Genomic DNA, 19,235 nt, shown 5'->3' on the forward strand with positions numbered 1-19,235 from the left:
AAGGAGAATCTTATCTTATTTTCCATCCAAAGTGATAAGGTTCTGGATGGCTTCAGAGTCGTAATCATAATCTTCATCCTCATCTTGTGAGTAGCACTGTAGAGTTTGAGTGCCAGTGGATCCTGTCTTGCTAGATGTGTCTGAGTCCTTTTTTCTCGTATCCTTGATCTTTAAGGTATTCTTTGAAGTAGTCATCCATCATCTTTTTAATTTCATCTTTATCTGGAGCAGTCTCAATCTTCTTTTCTTTATTCTTTTCTTGTGGCATTTTTGGCAAATGCCCAGCCATCAACGGACTTGATGTGTCTTTACCGGCAGCCGTTTGAGCCGGACTAACTAGTGAAAACCCTTTACTAGTAGGGATCTGGGTACAGAAAGTACCTGTTGCCTTTGCTTTGAGAAATCTATTTTCTTCCTCCAATGTTTTTATGTATTCTTTCTGAAACAAATTCTTCTCCTCTAAAAGTCTTCTCTTCTTGTTCAGTTTCTGAATAGTCTTTGTAAGAGTGTCACAATGATCACAAAAGATAATTCTTTTAGTATCTTTGGCTATTCCATAAGATACTTGGTCTTCTCTCATATGTCTTAAGGACGGTGCAATATAGTAATTCGTACCTATAGTTAATTTGGCTGCTTCTAGGGCTTCTTGAAGGTTATTAAAGCCTTTGTAAATGGGTCTTTGGTAATTTTGGATGCTTTCTACAACTTCTATCCAGGAATGGAAAACTTCTGGAGTATGACCTTGGAAAATGACATAGAAATTGAAACTTTTCTTTTTCTGAGTAAAATACTCCGAGAGACCTCTCTCTCTCTCTCTCTCCCTTTCTCCATACTTGATGCTTGTGTGTTCGCCAATTGTCTAAAACAACTTTAAATTCTATTGAGTTTTTGGTCTTGGTTTGATAAAAAATCTGCTTTTGCGATGACCACTCCTCTTTTGTTATTTTTTCCATAGCTTTTGCAAGGCAAATGTATATTCTTTGTCTTTTGACTTTTCTTACTATTCTCATTGCAGTAAGGTCCAGTAACATCATTCTAGTTTGTTGATCCATACTAAACAGAAAATTGAGACAATCGTATCATTATAGGTATTCCATCATTTTACATAAATAATTATTTCTTTTTAATTTTATTTTTTACATCTTTAATAATTGCATCCTGATAATCTCCAATATGGGCATTATCTTCTTCAGATTGAGATTCTGGGACAAAATTGATTTATTCATCATAATTTTCATTATCTCATTCTTGGTCACTACCTTCTTTGGAAGTAGCATAAGCAGATACATACATATTATCTTTGCGGTCTTCTTTGATTCCTTTATTAAATTCGGTTAAGAATGACTTCTTGATTGAGTAATGTTTTAATTAATATTTCATCAATAGAAATTTCTAAAAAAATTGATATGATTTGTGCCGTTATAATTACAAAGGCTGAAATTTTTATTTTCTCCACTAATTTGAGAGTTTGATTCTCAAATTGTAGAATAGCTGACTTGATTTCTACAATTTTGATTTCAATGTTGGAGAAGTTATTCCGCCATCTGACATGAAAAGTGTGCAACAAGATTGGCAACCATAAATCATTAAATACAAATTTATAATCCCATTTTTATGAAGGAAAAATTCTAAAAAGAAAAGGAATACATGAGATCCATTTACAATGGATTTTACCTCTCGAATACTGGGATGAATGACCCATCATTGACCATAAAGTTGAAGTAGACTAGGAAGAATTGAAAATGAGCCCAAATTTAGCCACCACATGTACACCTATAAAAGAATGGGTATCTTTTCTTGTCTATGCTGCTTTGTTTCAGTATTAAGGATGATAAACTAAGAAAGTCAATGCAAGGGATTTTGATATTAGAACATATTGGACCAAACACAGACATAATCCTAATAATTATACTTTTTTTTTGTCATTGGGCACATATTCTTGATTAGAAAAATTATGTTTTCCCCATACTAGTGGAGATAAATTTTTTATTAATAGTGAATAGTAGTGGATTGAGTACGAGCCTCACGGGTAAGAAAATGAGGTAGGGAAGGCAATTCCCTATCAAATTAAGATTGATAACTCAACAAAAAATTAAAGTTGTTTTAGACAATTGGATAACACTTATCACAAAAGACAAAACAAAAAATCAAGAATAGTCGTATCATCACAAAATCTTATTTTGTAATTGAAGTCAAGACATATAATAATGATGTCGAAAGAAATTACTGTTAATGCTCAATTATTAGAGCACATGTAGAAATCTTATTGGTGGATCTTAAATAATTTGAAATCCATCTAATATCTTTTCTTAATGTGTAAGGTTCCTCTCTCTATGAATATGGAACCATTTGTATTGTTGACATCTCATGGATTAGAGGTTAATTTTCTCCAAGGTTGCCATAGTCCTATATACTTGTAAGTTCTCTTTTCTTTTGTAATTGTTTCTTTTTCATTTCCTTTGCTTGAGTACTTGTAAAAGTGTTTTTTTTTCATATAATAAATGATCCAACTTTTTATGGTATCAGAGCCATGATGGCTTAAGGCTAAAAAAGAATGTTTCTATAAACAAACTATTGTTTATTATATGAAAAGAAACAATCATATCAGTATAGGTATTCCATCATTTTACAGAAATAATTATTTCTTTTTAATTTTATTTTTTACATGTTTAATGATTGCATCCTGATAATCTCCAATAAAGGCATTATCTTCTTCAGGCTGAGAATCTGAGACAAAATTGATTTCTTCATCATGATCTTCATTATACCTTCTTTGGAAGTGGCATAAGCAGATACAAACATATTATCTTTGCAGTCTTCTTCGATTCATTTATTAAATTCAGTTAAGAATGTCTTCTTGATTGACTCTAGCATTTTAATCAATAATTCATCAATAGAAATTTCTAGAAATTTTGATCTAATTTGTGTTTAAATTTTTGTTTTTTTCCACTAATTTGGGAGTTTGATTTTCAAATTGAAGAATAACTAACTTGATTTCTACAATTTTGATTTCAATGTTGGGGAACTTATTCTGCCATCTGACATGAAAAGTGCATTGCAAAATTGGCAATTATAAATCATTAAATACAAATTTACAATCCCATTTTTATGAAGAAAAAGTTCTAAAAAGAAAAGGAATGCATGAGATCCTTTTACAATGTATTTTACCTCTCGAATACTGGGATGAATGACCCACCATTGACCATAAAGTTCGTGAAGTGGACTAGGAATAATTGAAATTGGAGCCCAAATTTAGCCACCGCTTGTAAACCTATAAAAGAATGAGTATCTTTTCTTGTCTATGCTTCTTTATTTCAGCATTAAGGATGATAAACTAAGAAAGTTAATGCAAGGGGTTCTGATAATAGAACATATTAGACCAAACACGAACATAATCCTAATAATTATACTTTTTCTTGTCATTGGGCACATATTCTTCATTAGAAAGATTATGTTTTCTTGTCATTGGGCACATAGTGGTGATGAAATTTTTTTAATAGTAAATAGTAGTGGATTGAGTATGAGCCCTAATTACTTCATAGTCAAACCAACACCTTTTATTAGTGACCGGGAAAAAATGAATCCTTCAGCCACTTGGACATAATTTTCCATGTATCAGTTGTTACGAGCATAATAATCATACTTTCTTTTGTAATTCGAAGAGCGGTAAAATTAGGTTCAGATAGTAATACTTCTTTCATTAAAGCAGAAGTCAAAGGTTTTGCCTCTTCCTTGAGTTGAAAAGGGATTTCTCCTTCCTGGAAAGTGAAACCTTGTTTAACTCTATAGAAATTCACGAGTAAGAAAATGAGGTAGGGAACGCAATTGCCTATCACACTAAAATTGACAACTCAACAAAAAATTAAAGTTGATTTAGAGAATTGGCTAACACTTGTCACAAAAGACAAAACAAAAAATCAAGAATGGTCGTATCATCACAAAATCTTATTTTGTAATTGAATTCAAAATATATAATAATGATGTCAAAAGAAATTATTGTTAGTGCTCAATTATTGAGGCACATATAGGAATCTTATTGGTGGATCTTAAATAATTTGAAATCCATCTAATATGTTTTCTTAGTGTGTAAGGTTCCTCTCTCTCTATGAATATAGAACCATTTTTATTGTTGGCATCTCATGGATTAGAGGTTAATTTTCTCCAAGGTTGCCATAGTCCTATATACTTGTAAGTTTTCTTTTCTTTTGTAATTGTTTCTTTTTCATTTCTTTTGCTTGACTATTTGTAAAAGTGTTTTTTTTCATATAATAAATGATCCAACTTTTTATGGTATCAGAGCCATGATGGCTTAAGGCTAAAGAAGAATATTTCTATAAGCTAACTATCATTTGTTATATGAAAAGAAACACTCTTACAAGTAATCAAGCAAAGAAAATGAAAAAGAAATAATTATAAAAGAAAAAAAAACTTGCGAGCATATATGAATATGGGAACCTTGGAGACAACCACAATCTAATCCAAGTGATGCTCAACAATACTAATGGTTTTATATTTATAAAGAGAGAAACCTGACACTAAGAAAAGATATTTGATGGATTTCAAATTATTTGAGATCCACCAATAAAATTTCTACATGTGGCCCAATAATTTAACATTAACAATAATTTCTTTTGATATCATTATTATATGTCTTGACTTCAATTTCAAGATAATATTTCATGATGATGTAACCATACTTGATGCTTGTTTTGTCTTTTATGACAAGTATTGGCCAATTGTCTAAAACAACTTTAATTTGTTGAGTTGTCAATCTTGGTTTGATAGGGAATAAGCTTTTGCGATGACGACTTTCTTTTTTTATTTTTTCCATTGCTTTTGCAAGCCAATTGTATATTCTTGATGCCTTTTGACTTTTCTTACTATTCTCACTACAATAGGGTCTGGCAACATCGTTCTAGTTTGTTGATCCAGATTGAGCAGGAAATTGAGACATTTGATTGAGTGTAGGTATTCCATCATTTTGTAGAAACAATTATTATTTTTAGTTTATTTTCTATTTGTTCGACGATTGCATCCTTATAATATCCAATAAAGGCATTATATTATTGAGATTGAGAATCTGGGATGAAACTGATTTCTTCATTGTGATCTTCATTATCACCTTCTTGGTCTCAACCTTCTTTGGAAGAAGCACAAGTAGATATAGACATATTATCATTGTGGTATTCATTGATTCCTTTTTTAAAATCACTTAAGAATAACTCCTTGATTGAGTCTAGGGTTTTAATTAATAATTCATTAATAGAAATTTCTGTAAATTTTGATTTGATTTGTGCCTTGATAATTTCAAAGGCTGAGAGTTCTGTTTTCTCCACTAATTTGGGAGTTTGATTTTCAATACAATTTTGATTTCCATGCTGGGGAACTTTTTCCGCCGTTTGAAATGAAAAGTGCGTTGCAAGATTGGCAATTGTAAATCATTAAATACAATTTTACAATCCCATTTTCATATCCATGGAAGGGAAAAATTCAAAAAGAAAAGGAATGTATCAGATTAGTCACTAACTGGGAGATTGTTAAGTTGTGAAGTTTAATTAATACTTTACGCAAAGTCAACACGCAGATCGACCTTATATTGCTGTTGTTTCATTAAGGGTAGTTTGAGGATTTCACACTTGCATTTCGATTGCCTTAGTTTTCTCCTAGCATTTGGGGGCGCCATTATTAGGATGATTGATCATCATGAGTTGTGTGGCAGAGAGATTAGAGAAAAACACACAGAGTTTGAGCGTGTGATTCTCTTGTAAATTTTTTCTTCATCATAGTGAATTATTGCAGCGATAGAAGAACATGACATAGCTTCACCTTAAGGTGAACTTGTATAAATATTGTGTGTTCGTGCTTGATTATTTCTTCTTCTGCGATTATTATTGCTATCGATAGTATTGAATTAGGGTATCCAATTTCTAACATTTTGCAAGAGATTAATGCTTTTCATCCTTTTACTACTGATGTTACTGAGATTTGAAGAGAGAAAAAACAAATTTTAAGTTACCACAAATGTATTTTTATAGTAGGGTATTGTGTAGAAACACTCTAATTGGATAATGGTGAATTAGACATGCTCACCAATATAAATTTTACATTTTATTAATACTATTTGATGGTTGTAACTAAGATAGCTAGATTAGGGGCATGCTCGTTATATTTTACTACAATAAATCTTAAGTTATCAATAAAGAGGTTAGGGATCGTGCAGATCCTCCAACCAGACTCATTCTATCAACATGAGGCCTCCCATTTTCCCTCTTCTTGTATCTTGTTTTCCTTCACTTTCTTTTTCCAAAATTATTTTTCTTTTTATTTTACACACTACATGAAACAACCTTCAACTATATTCATTTTTAACAAATTATATAGATAGATGAATAAATCCTTACATGGAAAAGGATATCTATTTATAAATTATACATGTAATTAAAACTATAAAATAGGCAATTAGCCAAAATTGCCAACCTTAAGCATTATATTATATGAACTCACTTATTGGAGCTACCACCAGATTTTCCATGAGACTGCAAAAGTGGATCCTACATAAAAAATTAAAACATGTAATATATGAAAAAAATAAATGATAAAATTACACCTAGCCTATAGTAATTGTATGCAATTATTGAAATATAGTTATTAAATATATCTAGAATAATAAAAACAATCAAATTATCCTTTTCCAACACAAGAGTGATGGCGTTCGACCTGGAGCAATCTAACATTGGTGCCGCTATTTATGTCCACTCTCGTAGTAATCATTCCATAGTCTCACTCGCAATGCCGGCCAATGAGAAGAAGCCGGTCATCTTGATCCGACGGGTGTGGGTGTTGGCGTGAGATCAGGAGGATTTCTTCCAGATCCGTAAAAACAGAGAAGGAAGTCCTCTGTAACACAACTTCGGAGATCCGAGAGACCAGAATTAAATAACTGTAATCTTTGTATATAAATTTGATGTACTTGTATGAAATAATTGAAATAAGAAAGATAAATTTTACAAAAAAAATTTACATGGTATCAAAGTGGGTTAATAACCCAGAGATTTGATCAAAGATCTTTTGATATTTCGGGGACGACGCAGGGAGAAATTTTCTCCTTGTGTCGTGCTTCTTACTAGCTTGCAGCTACAACGGTGGACTCCGTTACGCTCTTTTGCACGGGGGAGGGGGGCTATCCTAGTTTGTCTGTGTCTTAGGATCATAGTAGAAGGGGAAGCTAGAGGTGACGACAGAGGAGTCCGGTGACTGCCAGAAGGTGAAGGACTTCATCGCGTCCGACATTGGCATGACTTACTTCGATGGGGATGGATTGACTCCACTGATGCATGCTACATCAAACAACCACGCTAGAGTAGTCAAAGCACTTATCGAAGCCAACGTGCCCTGGAATTAGGGGTGGCTTCGAACCGAACCGGTTCGCGAGCCGGTTCGGTTTGGCTCGGTATCGGCTCGGTTCGATTCGTCATTTATCGAGCTCGAGCACCGAAATTGGCTCGTTTACCTTAACGACCCGAGTTCGACTGAACCTAGGTTCGGTTCGTCGGCTCGCGAGTCGGCTTGAAATGAGTCGGATCGGTAGGAATCGGTAACGCGATCGCGAGCGAGGGGGGGGGAATTTTTTTCCTCCCCCCTTGTCACCGCCGACCCCTCCCATCGGTTGTTGTCGCCGCCTCTATCGCCGTCATAGCTATTCACCGGCGTCTATACCGCCGACGCAGCTGCTCGCCGGCCGCCGATGTGGCCGTCCGTTCGTTTCTTCCTCTCCTCGTCGTCGCCGCTTCCATCACCGCCGCTTCCGTCGCCGCCGACTCTGTCGTGGCCGTCATCCACAACGATAGGTCCTCCCCGGAGCCGTAAACCCCTTCCCTCCGCATCGTCTCAGCGGAAAACCAGAACAGGGGAGAAATAATCTCCCGCTTCCCTCGCGAGAAGATGATCTCGCACGTGCGAGATCATAAAATAAAAAAAAAAAAAACTTTTTCCTCTGGAAAAAATTAAAAATAAATTTTATAGAAATAATTTTCTATAAAATATTAGTGTCTCATTTTTTTTAAAATATTTTTCTAATTGAAATTTTTTTATTAAAAATCATATAATTTTCTAAGTAAGATTTTTTGTACCAAGATGGGGTAGAAAACTGTATAGACAATTTTTGAATAAGTATTTAACAGTTGATGCTGTAATACTTTTAGCATGAAGCAATTTTCATTGCAATTTTGTGTTTGATATTTTATTTAATTAAAAATTTATTGATAAGTATAATAATATATTAGATTGATTATTAATTTTTATTTATTTCCCTAGAAGAGGCAATAAAAGGTCCATTTAACTTTCCTAAGCAAATTTTAAAATATTTCCTGTAATTTTCTAATAAGTCACTAATAGTAATAAGATTTTATTTAAAGGTTTTTTTGGGAATATGTATCATAGGAAAAATATTTTTAGTTTTTCCTAGAATATAAATTTTTATCTAGGGGCACTAAGGAGGCCATAATAAATTATGGCCAGATTAAAAAATTACAAAACAAGCTAGACAACAGTTGGAGTAAAAAATATTAATATTGGTGCATTTTAATCCATTATTGAAATTCAATCCTGAACCTCCCCTATCATTATATTTTTTAAAAATATTTGCATAATTTTATATATAATTTATTCAAACCCACCCCTACGTGCGAGATCATAAACAAGGAAAAAAAAACTCTTTGTTCCTTCCTCATGGCTCTTAAATAAATTGAAAAAAATATTTTAGTAGAAATACGTTTCTAGAGACTATTAGTGGTTTTTTCAATAAATGTTGAAAAGACATTTTTAATAGAAATATAGGGACCATTAGTGCCTCATATTTTTTTAAAATATTTTTCTAATTATAAATTCTTTTTAAAAATCATATAATTTTCCAAGTAAGATTTTCTTGCCAAGATGGGTTAGAAAACCATATAGAAAAAAATTGAATAAGTATTTGACAGTTGATGATATAATACTTTGAGCATGAGGCAATTTTCATAGCAATTTTGTGTTTGACATTTTATGTGATTAAAAATTTATCGATAAGTATAATAATATATTAGATTAATTATTAATTTTTATTTATTTCCTTAGAAAAGGCAATAAGAGGTCCATTTACCTTTCCTAAGAAAAATTTAAAATATTTCTTGTAATTTTCTAGTAAGTCTGTAATAGTAATAGGATTTTATTTAAAGGATTTATAGTTTTTATTTGGGTGATTGAAAATTGATAGTGATTTTTTATTTAATTTTGTTGTGTTTGATTATTGTATGGAGTTTATTTATAATGTTATGCAGTGTATGGAGTGTTTAGATTATTTTATGGAGTGTATAAACAATTTCATGAAGTGTTTATGGAATGTATAGACAATTTTATGGAGTGTTTATGGAGTGTTTATGCATGTATTATGTATATTGATTATGCCCAATTTTAAGTAGAGGTCATGCCGAATTTTATACAAGTATTATATATATAGATTATATTCAATTTTAAGTAGAGGTTATGCCCAATCTTATACACACACACACACACACACACATATATATATATATATATATATATATATATATATATATATAAGTTATGCCCAATTTTATGTAGAGGTCATGCCCAATTTTATATAAAATGTATGCATAATTTTATATACATTTTATTCGATATATATTTTTTGAAAAGTTTTAAATGTATGTTGAGGCTCGAGTTCGGCTCGAACTCGTTGGGCTCGAACTCAATAACAATTTTAGGCTCAACGCTCGACTCGAAAATAAGCAGGTTTGGGCTCGGCTCGGCTCGATGTCACCCCTACCTGGAATGCTATATAGCGTCCTCCGATGGCCGCTGAGTGTGACTCTGATTGTGCCCTTGGCGGACGGAACCTTCCCGTTCACTCCTGTTGGTCGTGCCATTTAGGCCTTCTCTGACGAACGGAACTTTCCACTGTCGACGGCTCTCGTGGGGATGATGAATTGCGCAACGAAGGATATCTCGCCTCGCGTGGCTCAAAGACAGCATTGCGGGGACGGTGAGGGTTTGAAATTAAACCCGCCCAAAGTTAGGGGGCAGATTTAATTTCAAACCCCAGTGACCGAGACCGGACCAAATCTGGATTCAGACCTAACTCAGATCGGACCAGATTCTGGACTCAAACCAGACTCAACTCGGATCAGACCAGATCAGATCTGACTCGACCCAAATCGGACCGTATCTGGATTCATACCAGATTTCGGACTCAGACCAGACAAGATTCGACTTAGACCAGACTCAATCCGGATTCGACTCGGACTAGACCAGACCAGACAAGATTCGACCCAGACAAGACTAGATCAGACCAAATTCAGACCCGAACTTGGGTCAGACCTATCCTAGGTTGTCAAGATGTATATCTCAGGCAAAGATAAGTTGGGGTATTTGGAAGACAATCTTTTTCGATCTCCTTTCTCATGGTTGAGATGACCACGAGAATGACTTAAGCTTTGAATAAATTTTCAGTCGCAACCCGACTCAAGTTGGACTAGACTCGGACCTATCCAGGTTGTCGAGATGTATATCTCAGGCAAAGACAAGCTGGCGTATTTGGAAGGCGATCTCCTTCGATCTCCTTTGTTCGTGGTCGAGGTGACCATGAGAATGACTAGAGCTTTGAACAAAGCTTCAGTCGTAACCCAGACCATCGACATTACTACTACGTATGTTGATGGCATTGACACCTCCCAGATGTATGATTTCTAGTAAAGTGTGACATCGGTGATAATCTTGAAATATTCTAGAATAATCTCGAGGGCCTCTGACATGAAATAGACTTCCGTTGACAGTACCTGATTAAACGCTCAAGAATAACAAATATATTGTATATTTTGTCCCATACCAAGAGCAGTATGCGGTAAAAACTTCTACAACTCACTTGTCAAGTTGGGCATCAGAGATTTATATGCACCACCTTGAGTGAGACAGTTGGCGTGAGATCAGGAGGACTTCCAGGTCCGTAAAAACAGAGGAGGAAGTCCTCCGTAACACAACTTCGAACATCAGAGAGACCAAAATTAAATAACTGTAATATTTGGATATAAATTCAATGGACAGTTGGATATAAAATAATTAAAATAAAAAAGATAGATTTTAAAGTTTAACAGTGGGCTCAAAATGTTGTCTCTGAATTTGAGGTGATCAAGTCTTTGCTTCCTCGGTTCCACTACGTCTCCATGGACACCGAGTTCCCTGGGTGTGTTTTTCGGTCGCCTTCCATCCGTTAAAGAAACCAGCCACAAGTCCGTTACCAGGTGCTCAAGTTGAATGTAGACGCTTTGAAGCTCATTCAGCTCGGACTCACTCTTTGTGATGCCGACGGAAACCTCCCTCTTCCGGGTACCAACTGCCGTTACGCCTGGGAGTTCAACTTCTCCGACTTTGACGCCTCCCGCAGTCTCCATGCTGAAAGAGAATGGCATCGATTTTGTGCTTAACAAGAGGGAGGGGATGTCTTCCCTCTGAGTTGATGCTCACCTCCGGGCTTGTTGGTAACGGCGGCGTGCATTGGGTCAGTTTCCACGGATCCTACGACTTTGGCTATCTCGTCAAGATTTTGACGCAGGGCAGGTTACCTGAACTCTTGACCGAATTCATGGAATTGTTGACTGCTCTCTTTGGGTCGTCCCTGTTCGACGTGAAGTATATTAGTTCCAAGAGGAAGCTCTACGGCGGGCTAGAGCGGCTGGCGAAGCTGCTACAGGTGGAGCGCGCAGCGGACAATGCCCACCAGGCTGGCTCAGACAGTTCTCACTTGTCAGACTTTTCTCAAGATGTCACAGAAGTTTGAGCTGGAGGCTAACAACTTCACTGGAATTGTCTATGGGTTGAATGAGAAGTGTGTTTCTTGAGATTTATTTTTCATGTATCAAATTAGCTAGCTTTGAATTCGTTTTTTGTTCCTTTTGTACAACGAATCAACTCTTTCGTTACATCATTCATTCTATCAAAATACTTGGTTTCTCTGTAAAGAAAGATGTCTATTCTATCACAGATTTGAGTTTTTTTTTGTACAAAGATTGAGGTCTGGGCAGAAGAAGAGACTATGACAGTGGAGAATCTGAACTTAGTTATCCTGACCCAGATTCTAATTTTGAGTCGTCTATTATTAGCTCCAGATGCTAGTTTGAAGTTAGATCTGACTAGAGTCTCATGAGGAACTAATTTCTTATGCACTAATAGTATGTAAGTTGCGTAGGTGAAGCAAATCATGAGTCTAAACCAGTTTCTTTTTGGGGCTCAATTTTCAATCCTTAAAACTCTGAAGGTGGATATCTATTGAAATCACACTCATAGATCTATGCAATGTCCAATCTGAAGCTTCTAAGACCATTTTTTTTAGTGAACCCTATCATTCTCTTTGAGATATCAACTCTTGTTTCTTGGCCACACTCTCTTGTGTGTCTCTTTTATGTTTTTTTATTAGTGTTTCCATTTTGCAGAAGACTGATTCCTTTCTTGTGGTGATTGTTATTTGGTGATTGAGGGTAGTTTGGGGATTTTATAATTATATTTCGGTTACCCTAGTTTTCTCCTAGCTATTGGGAGTGTCGTTATTAGGGTTATTCGACAATCATGAGAGAGTGAGAGAAGTTAGAGAAAAACACAATGAGAATGGTGTGTGCAATTTTCTCTTGTAAACTTTTTCTTCATCATAGTGAATAATTGTAGCGACGAAAGGACATGACATAGTTTTATCTTGAGGCGAACTTGTATAAATATTGTGTGTTCTTGTTTGATTGTTTCTTGTTTTGCGTTCATTATTGCTCTCAATAGTATTGAATTAGGGTGTCCAATTCTTAACAGAGATAGTTATTGATCAGATGGCTGAGATAGTCGTTGATCGAATGACTGAGATAGCCGTTGATCATGGTCGAACAATTGAGAATGTTTCGTACCGAAAAACTTTCGTACCTCCCCCCCTCTCTCTCTCTCTCTCTCTCTCTTTATATATATATATATCTAGAGAGAGAGAGAGGTATAAACCCAACAAGAAGGTGATATTGTGGGTTACTTAACTCCTTGTTTTGGGACAAAACAACTCTTGAACTACCGATGAATATTTTTTAGAGAGGATTTTATTGTTATTGTGATTTCTTTGATTGGGTGGACACATGTGGATTTGTTATTAGGAAAAATCAACAACAACGATGGATCGAATTGTTGTAAAACCAACCAGGATCTTGAATTCAACATAATTTTGTATGTCAATTTTTTTAGATGATATATATTATAACCGACATAATTGAATAATCGGCAATGGCAGCCATAAAATTTGATTTGTTTTCAACTTTGCCTTCTTCCTTATCGTGGATGTCTAGGTTTGTCACAATTGTGGAATGTTGTAGGGTTGATTTCATTCTAAAATTCAAAACTAGTTTGTACTCTATAATACATGGAGAGTACACCACTTGTCAAGTCATTATGTGTACCTCTCAAGCTAAGAAATGTGTTACACGTCAATCTAACCTAAGAAAGGTGAGAATCACTTATGTGACTCTTTCATTTATTTCTTATTTTGAGCTTGTAAGAAAACTAAGTTTTGCTTTTAAGGATTTTTTTTTATATTTGCTAAAAAACAATTGAGAACCATGCACAACCAAAATAAATTTTAGGATTTTTCTATTTTAAAAATTTTAAAAATTCAGATTTTTTTGAACTCTTTATAATTTTGTGCACTTGTGCTTGTAAGATAATAGTGGTTGCTTGCAAGAAAAATATTTTAGGTTTGCTCATGAAAATTGTGATTTATGCATTAAAAAATTTAGAAATTTACTATCTTGGTCAACATCCAGTCATTACATTGCATTAAGATAATAACATCGTATGCCATTTCAATAAGTGTATAATGAGTCTTATGCCAGTTATATAGTTCCTTGATTTGATCTAATCCCCTATAGTATTTGGCTAATTTTTGTAACCCTAATTGATTCATAGAGGGCCATTGAACCCAACTGTAGTCTTAGGAACCTACCCATTCGTCAAAATTCCTCCATTGCATGAAATGGAATTGAGATTTCTCTAGAATTAGTAGGTTGTCCTCAATATGTTCTTACATAGAGAATCCAACAAGGATTCTTCTATCTCAATTTCCCACTTAAATCAACTAGCAATGCCCATCAAAACTTGGCTTAGTTCCAATGAAGTTCATATCAAAATTTTAAGTTTCATAAAATATTTTTAAACTATTTATATTATATAAATATATTAATGAGAATTAAACTATTAATAGTTTAATAGTTGTAAATATAATTAATAATTTTTATAATTTACATATTAATTTATTTTAAACACCTACCATAAGTTTTTTCTGGGAATAAAACCTCCAGCTCTCCAAGAAGTATGATTGTTTCCAAAATTTTCATTTTTTAAGCACATCAATGTTATTGTGCTTTACGACATGAAATATTTTAAAACCATATTTTAACCGAATACATGTAAATGTTTTACAATGGCAAAACTCTTAGAATAGTCCATATTATGCCTATATGTCAAAATAGTACACTAGCATATGGCATGATCGATCATGCCACATGCATAATTGATTATCCAAAATACAATCTGACATAACTTATAAAACATGATCGATCATTGGCTTATACATGATCGATCATACAGAATGCTGCCAGAAGGATGCTATAAAGCATAATGAATCACCCCTTGTTTCATTATCGATCATACATAATTCTACATAATTAGTTCTAAAGCATGATCGATCAATTGAATTGGGTTGATCAATCAATGAATTCTTTGAAAGGTTGAAAACTCGTTGATTGATGCCTTGATCAATCAATAGGCTTAAGGAACTTAAAAATATAACCATTTTTCATGGTTGATCAATCATATACCTTTTTTTTAATCGATCAATACTTTTTTCAGTTTTTTTTCTAATGAGCAAATAAAAGATGAGTTTGGCTAAAAAACTTATAAATAGGTCCCTAATCCCGTAGAGGGATCAAGAGTCGAGTATATATTGGCCTACCTAACCTTTGAAAGATTATTTTTTAGCTTCAAATGCCTAACCCTTTAGAAGATAAACACCTCAAAATTAACCAAATCTTCCATTTCTCTCCACTCTCTTAGCATTTAATTTTTCCATCAAGCTCCTACTCTTATTTTGTAAAGTTTTGGAGGTTTGGATCTAATTTAGAGAAGGGCTATCCTTCCATAAGGAAGATTGTAAGTTTGATTTTCTCTTGTATTTTTATACTTTCTTTTTAGAGGTTCTCTAGTACCTTATAGCAATATCTATTGGCATTCTAGAGTCTAGAATCTAGAAAGGGAGTGACTTTTAGAGCTGGAATCTAGTTGTACTGAATCTTTTGAGAAGATATTAATTGTGTAATTGGGGATTGCACTAGGCTTAAAGAGAGCTTGAAATTTCTTTGTATTTTCAGTTAATAAAGCATATTAGTGAATTTTCATGAGGATGGTGTGTGTGTGTGTGTGTGAGGATTAACCTAGTGTAAGTGTAAGTGAAAGTGAATCACTTGTTGGTGTTAGTGTGGTAGATGCAAAGTGCACTGAAAAACACTTTCCTATGTTAGTGCCCAAAATGAAAAATGTAATGTAAACAAGAGAATGAGTTTTTTTTTATGAAATAGATAATTAACCTAAACAAGCATGGTTACTATCTTAATAAGTAATTTATTGTAGTATTAAAATATATTAATATAGTAATTAATTAAATAATATCACTCTTAAATCACTAATTTAATAAAGTAATAAAAATTAATATAATAAATAAACAAATATATAATTTTATTAATAACATAAGATAGATTTTTACGTAGTATAAATTAATAATATATTTCAAAAAAATAAAAAATCATTACTTTAATTAATTATAAAAATAGTATAATTAAACAAAAATACTTGATCAAATGCTTACTTTAATAATATTTTAATTATAACTCTTAAATAAATAATTTAATATAGTAATAAAAAATAATATAATAAATAAATAAATATAGTATTTTATTAATAACATTGGATATATTTTTACGTAGTATAAATTAATAATATATTTCCACAAAAATTTAAAAATATTAGTTTAACTAATTATAAAAAAATAGAATAATTAAAAAAATAGTTGATCAAATGCTTAGTTTAAGAATATTTTAATTACCACTCTTAAATCCTTAATTTAATAGAATAATAAAAATAAATAATAAATAAATAAATAAATAATTTTATTAATAACATAAGATAGATTTTTACATAGTAATATTAATAATAGATTTCCAAAAAATATAAAATAATTAGTTTAATTAATTATAGAAAAATAAAATAATTAAACAAAAAATACTTGATCAAATGTTTTCTTTAATAATATTTTAATTATCACTCTTAAATCACTAATTTAATATAGTAATAAAAATAATTAATATAATATAAATAAATATAGTATTTTATTAATAACATAATATAGATTTTTACATAGTATAGGGAGGCCGAGAGTGAGAGGGCAAAAGGGAGCATCGATGCGAGGGAAAGTGGATGAAGCAACATTTCTGTGGGAATCCTAATTCACTTACTTTACTCAGTAGCGAGTTCAAGTGAATAAACGGGTTCATTCACCCACTTTACTTAGGAACTTGCCTCTGGTGCATGCACTAATGCGTTCGGGTCAAGTGACAATGTAATCACTTACACTTTCACTTGACCCGTGCATGCAGTAACACTCCCCTGAGTAAAAGTTTTTAGGCGGTGACTACAAATAGGGAAACATCAAGAAAAAATATTCTCCAGCAGTTGTGTACATGTGCTTTAACTTTGCTAATCATTTATTTTGATTGCTCCTTGTATGAACGTTAGAGTTGTAATCTTAAATATCAATTTACACCCTCTTGAAAAACCACTGGGGCCAACATCATTTTCATACCTTAGTTATTTCTATGATCACAATAAACAAGGATGCATTGTGGAGTCAAATAAATGCGAGTATATAATATTTATTAAAAAATAATTAAAATAAAAATTGTTATGAATAGGACCACGTAACAAAAATATGTTCTAAATCAGATGCAAATGTTGGCTATTTACAGTAATTTAAACGCTATAAGCAGGGGGAGAGAAGGGGGAGTTGTTGAGCACGGTGGATTCTGGTCCACGCGTATGAGCAGGACATGGAGGGTATTTTGGCATTTCTTTATGTTGGGTTTGGCATTTCATTAAGTCTTCTGGCTGATTTTATGCGGGCTCGTTTTCGGGACTTACAAAGAGCAAAAAAAAATTGAGAGGGCTTCAACAGTGTCGTTGAAAAACAGAGGAACGCGAGCTCGACCTGTCCCCGCTGTTGGAAGATACTAGCTCGGGGTTCCATTGTTGCCGCTGGTGGAAGATACTAGATTGGGGTTCCATTCTCGCCACTGCTGGAAGATACTAGCTCGGGGTTCCATTCTCGTCGCTGCCGGAAGAGAGCAGCTTGGGGTTTCGTTCTTGCCGTTCCCGGAAGAGAGGCTGCTGTGCCTCGTCATTGACGAAAGAGAAAACTGAGAAAGGTAACTCTGTTTTAAACAGAGAAGGGCGACGTTGTGTCTTGCTGTGAGAAGACACAGAGAGAGACTCGCTCGGGACGCTGTATTTGCGTCATTCTGATTTCTTTGTGAAATCAGGACTATTGTATTGTGCTCCTCAATTTGAAGAAATAAAATCCTCTGCAGCTCCGTGGACATAGGCAATTTGGCGAACCATGTAAAATATTTGTGCTGTGTGTTTACCTATTTATCTTGTTACTTTATTATCATCGGTTTTTTCATAACAACTGCTATCAGAGCAGACGTTTGGCTGAGGGAAAAAATGATGGCTGGAGACGAAGTGAAGGTATCGGGGGTCGAAAAGTTTGATGGCAAGGACTATGGATTATGGAGGATGCAAATAGAGGACTACCTCCGTGGGAGGAAACTCCATCTTCCACTGTTGGGGAAGAAACCGGAAAAAATGGAGGAAGACGATTGGAATAAGTTGGATCGACAGGTTCTGGGGATTATTTGTCTAACCTTGTCGAGATCCGTTGCATACAACGTCAGTAAGGTGAAGACGACTATGGGTATCTTAGAGGTTTTGTCAGGTATGTACGAAAAGCCTTCAGCGAATAACAAAATTTATTTGATGAAAAATTTATTCAATTTAAAGATGGTAGATGGTACATCTGTTGCACAACATCTGAATGCTTTTAATACTATCACAAATCAATTGTCATCTGTTGAAATTGAATTTGATGATGAGATACGTGCACTGATACTATTGGTTTCATTGCCAAATAGTTGGGAAGCCATGAGAATGGCTGTGAGTAATTCTGTTGGTAAATCAAAGTTAAAATATGATGATATTCGTGATTTGATTTTGGCTGAGGAGGTATGCAGGAGGGATTCAGGTGAGACTTTGGGTTCGAGTTCCGCATTGAATGTTGATTCTCGGGGGAGATCACATGACAGGAACTCAAACAGAAACAGATCAAAGTCAAAGTATAGGAGCAAGAGTAAGTCAAGGCCTGGTCAGCAGACAACTTGTTGGAACTGTGGCAAAGCTGGCCACTTAAAGAGAAACTGTAAAAGCCCTAAGAAAATAAAAAATGATAGTGCAAATACAGTAACTGAAGAAGTACAAGATGCACTATTGCTTCCAGTTCATAGTCCAGTTGATTACTGGATACTGGATTCAGGGGCCTCATTCCATACATCCTACCATCAGATGCAAAACTATGTTGCAGGTGACTTTGGGAAGGTATATCTGGCTGATGGAGAATCCTTGAACGTGGTGGGGATGGGAGACATTGACATTACACTCCCTAACAAGAACAAATGGACTTTGCAAAAGGTGAGGCACATTCTTGAATTGAAGAAGAACCTCATTTCTGTTGGGCAACTTGATGACTGTGGCCATTCAGTGGTGTTCTCAGATAAAACCTGGAGAGCCACCAAAGGAGCATTGGTACTGGCTCGGGGTAAGAAAACCGGTACACTCTATTCAACTACTGGTTTGATTAATACTATTGCTACTACAGTTGCAGAAAGCACAACAGATTTATGGCATTGCAGGCTTGGCCGTACGAGTCAGAGGGGCATGACAGAACTGTTGTCCAGAGGCAAGCTACCAGAACTGAAATCAGTTGATCTCAGTATGTGTGAGAGTTGCATTATGGGGAAACAGAAGAAGGTTAGTTTTTTGAAGGGTGGCAGATCTCTGAAGAA

At 34.2% G+C, this 19,235-nt stretch overlaps 1 protein-coding gene across 1 annotated transcript; it reads left to right on the forward strand.

Annotated features, from left to right (window-relative positions):
- Nucleotides 1–11,509: 11,509 nt before the first annotated feature.
- LOC137949372 (probable CCR4-associated factor 1 homolog 11) lies at nt 11,510–11,830 on the forward strand. The gene has a single exon (XM_068795445.1). It carries the CDS (start codon nt 11,510–11,512, stop codon nt 11,828–11,830), a length of 321 nt encoding a protein of 106 aa, XP_068651546.1.
- Nucleotides 11,831–19,235: the final 7,405 nt, after the last annotated feature.

This window comes from Aristolochia californica, unplaced genomic scaffold (genome assembly GCF_029961685.1).
Source record: "Aristolochia californica isolate CCGP_79_NKW_82.1479 unplaced genomic scaffold, dmAriCali1.0.hap1 SCAF_14, whole genome shotgun sequence".
NCBI classification, from domain to species: Eukaryota; Viridiplantae; Streptophyta; class Magnoliopsida; order Piperales; family Aristolochiaceae; genus Aristolochia; species Aristolochia californica.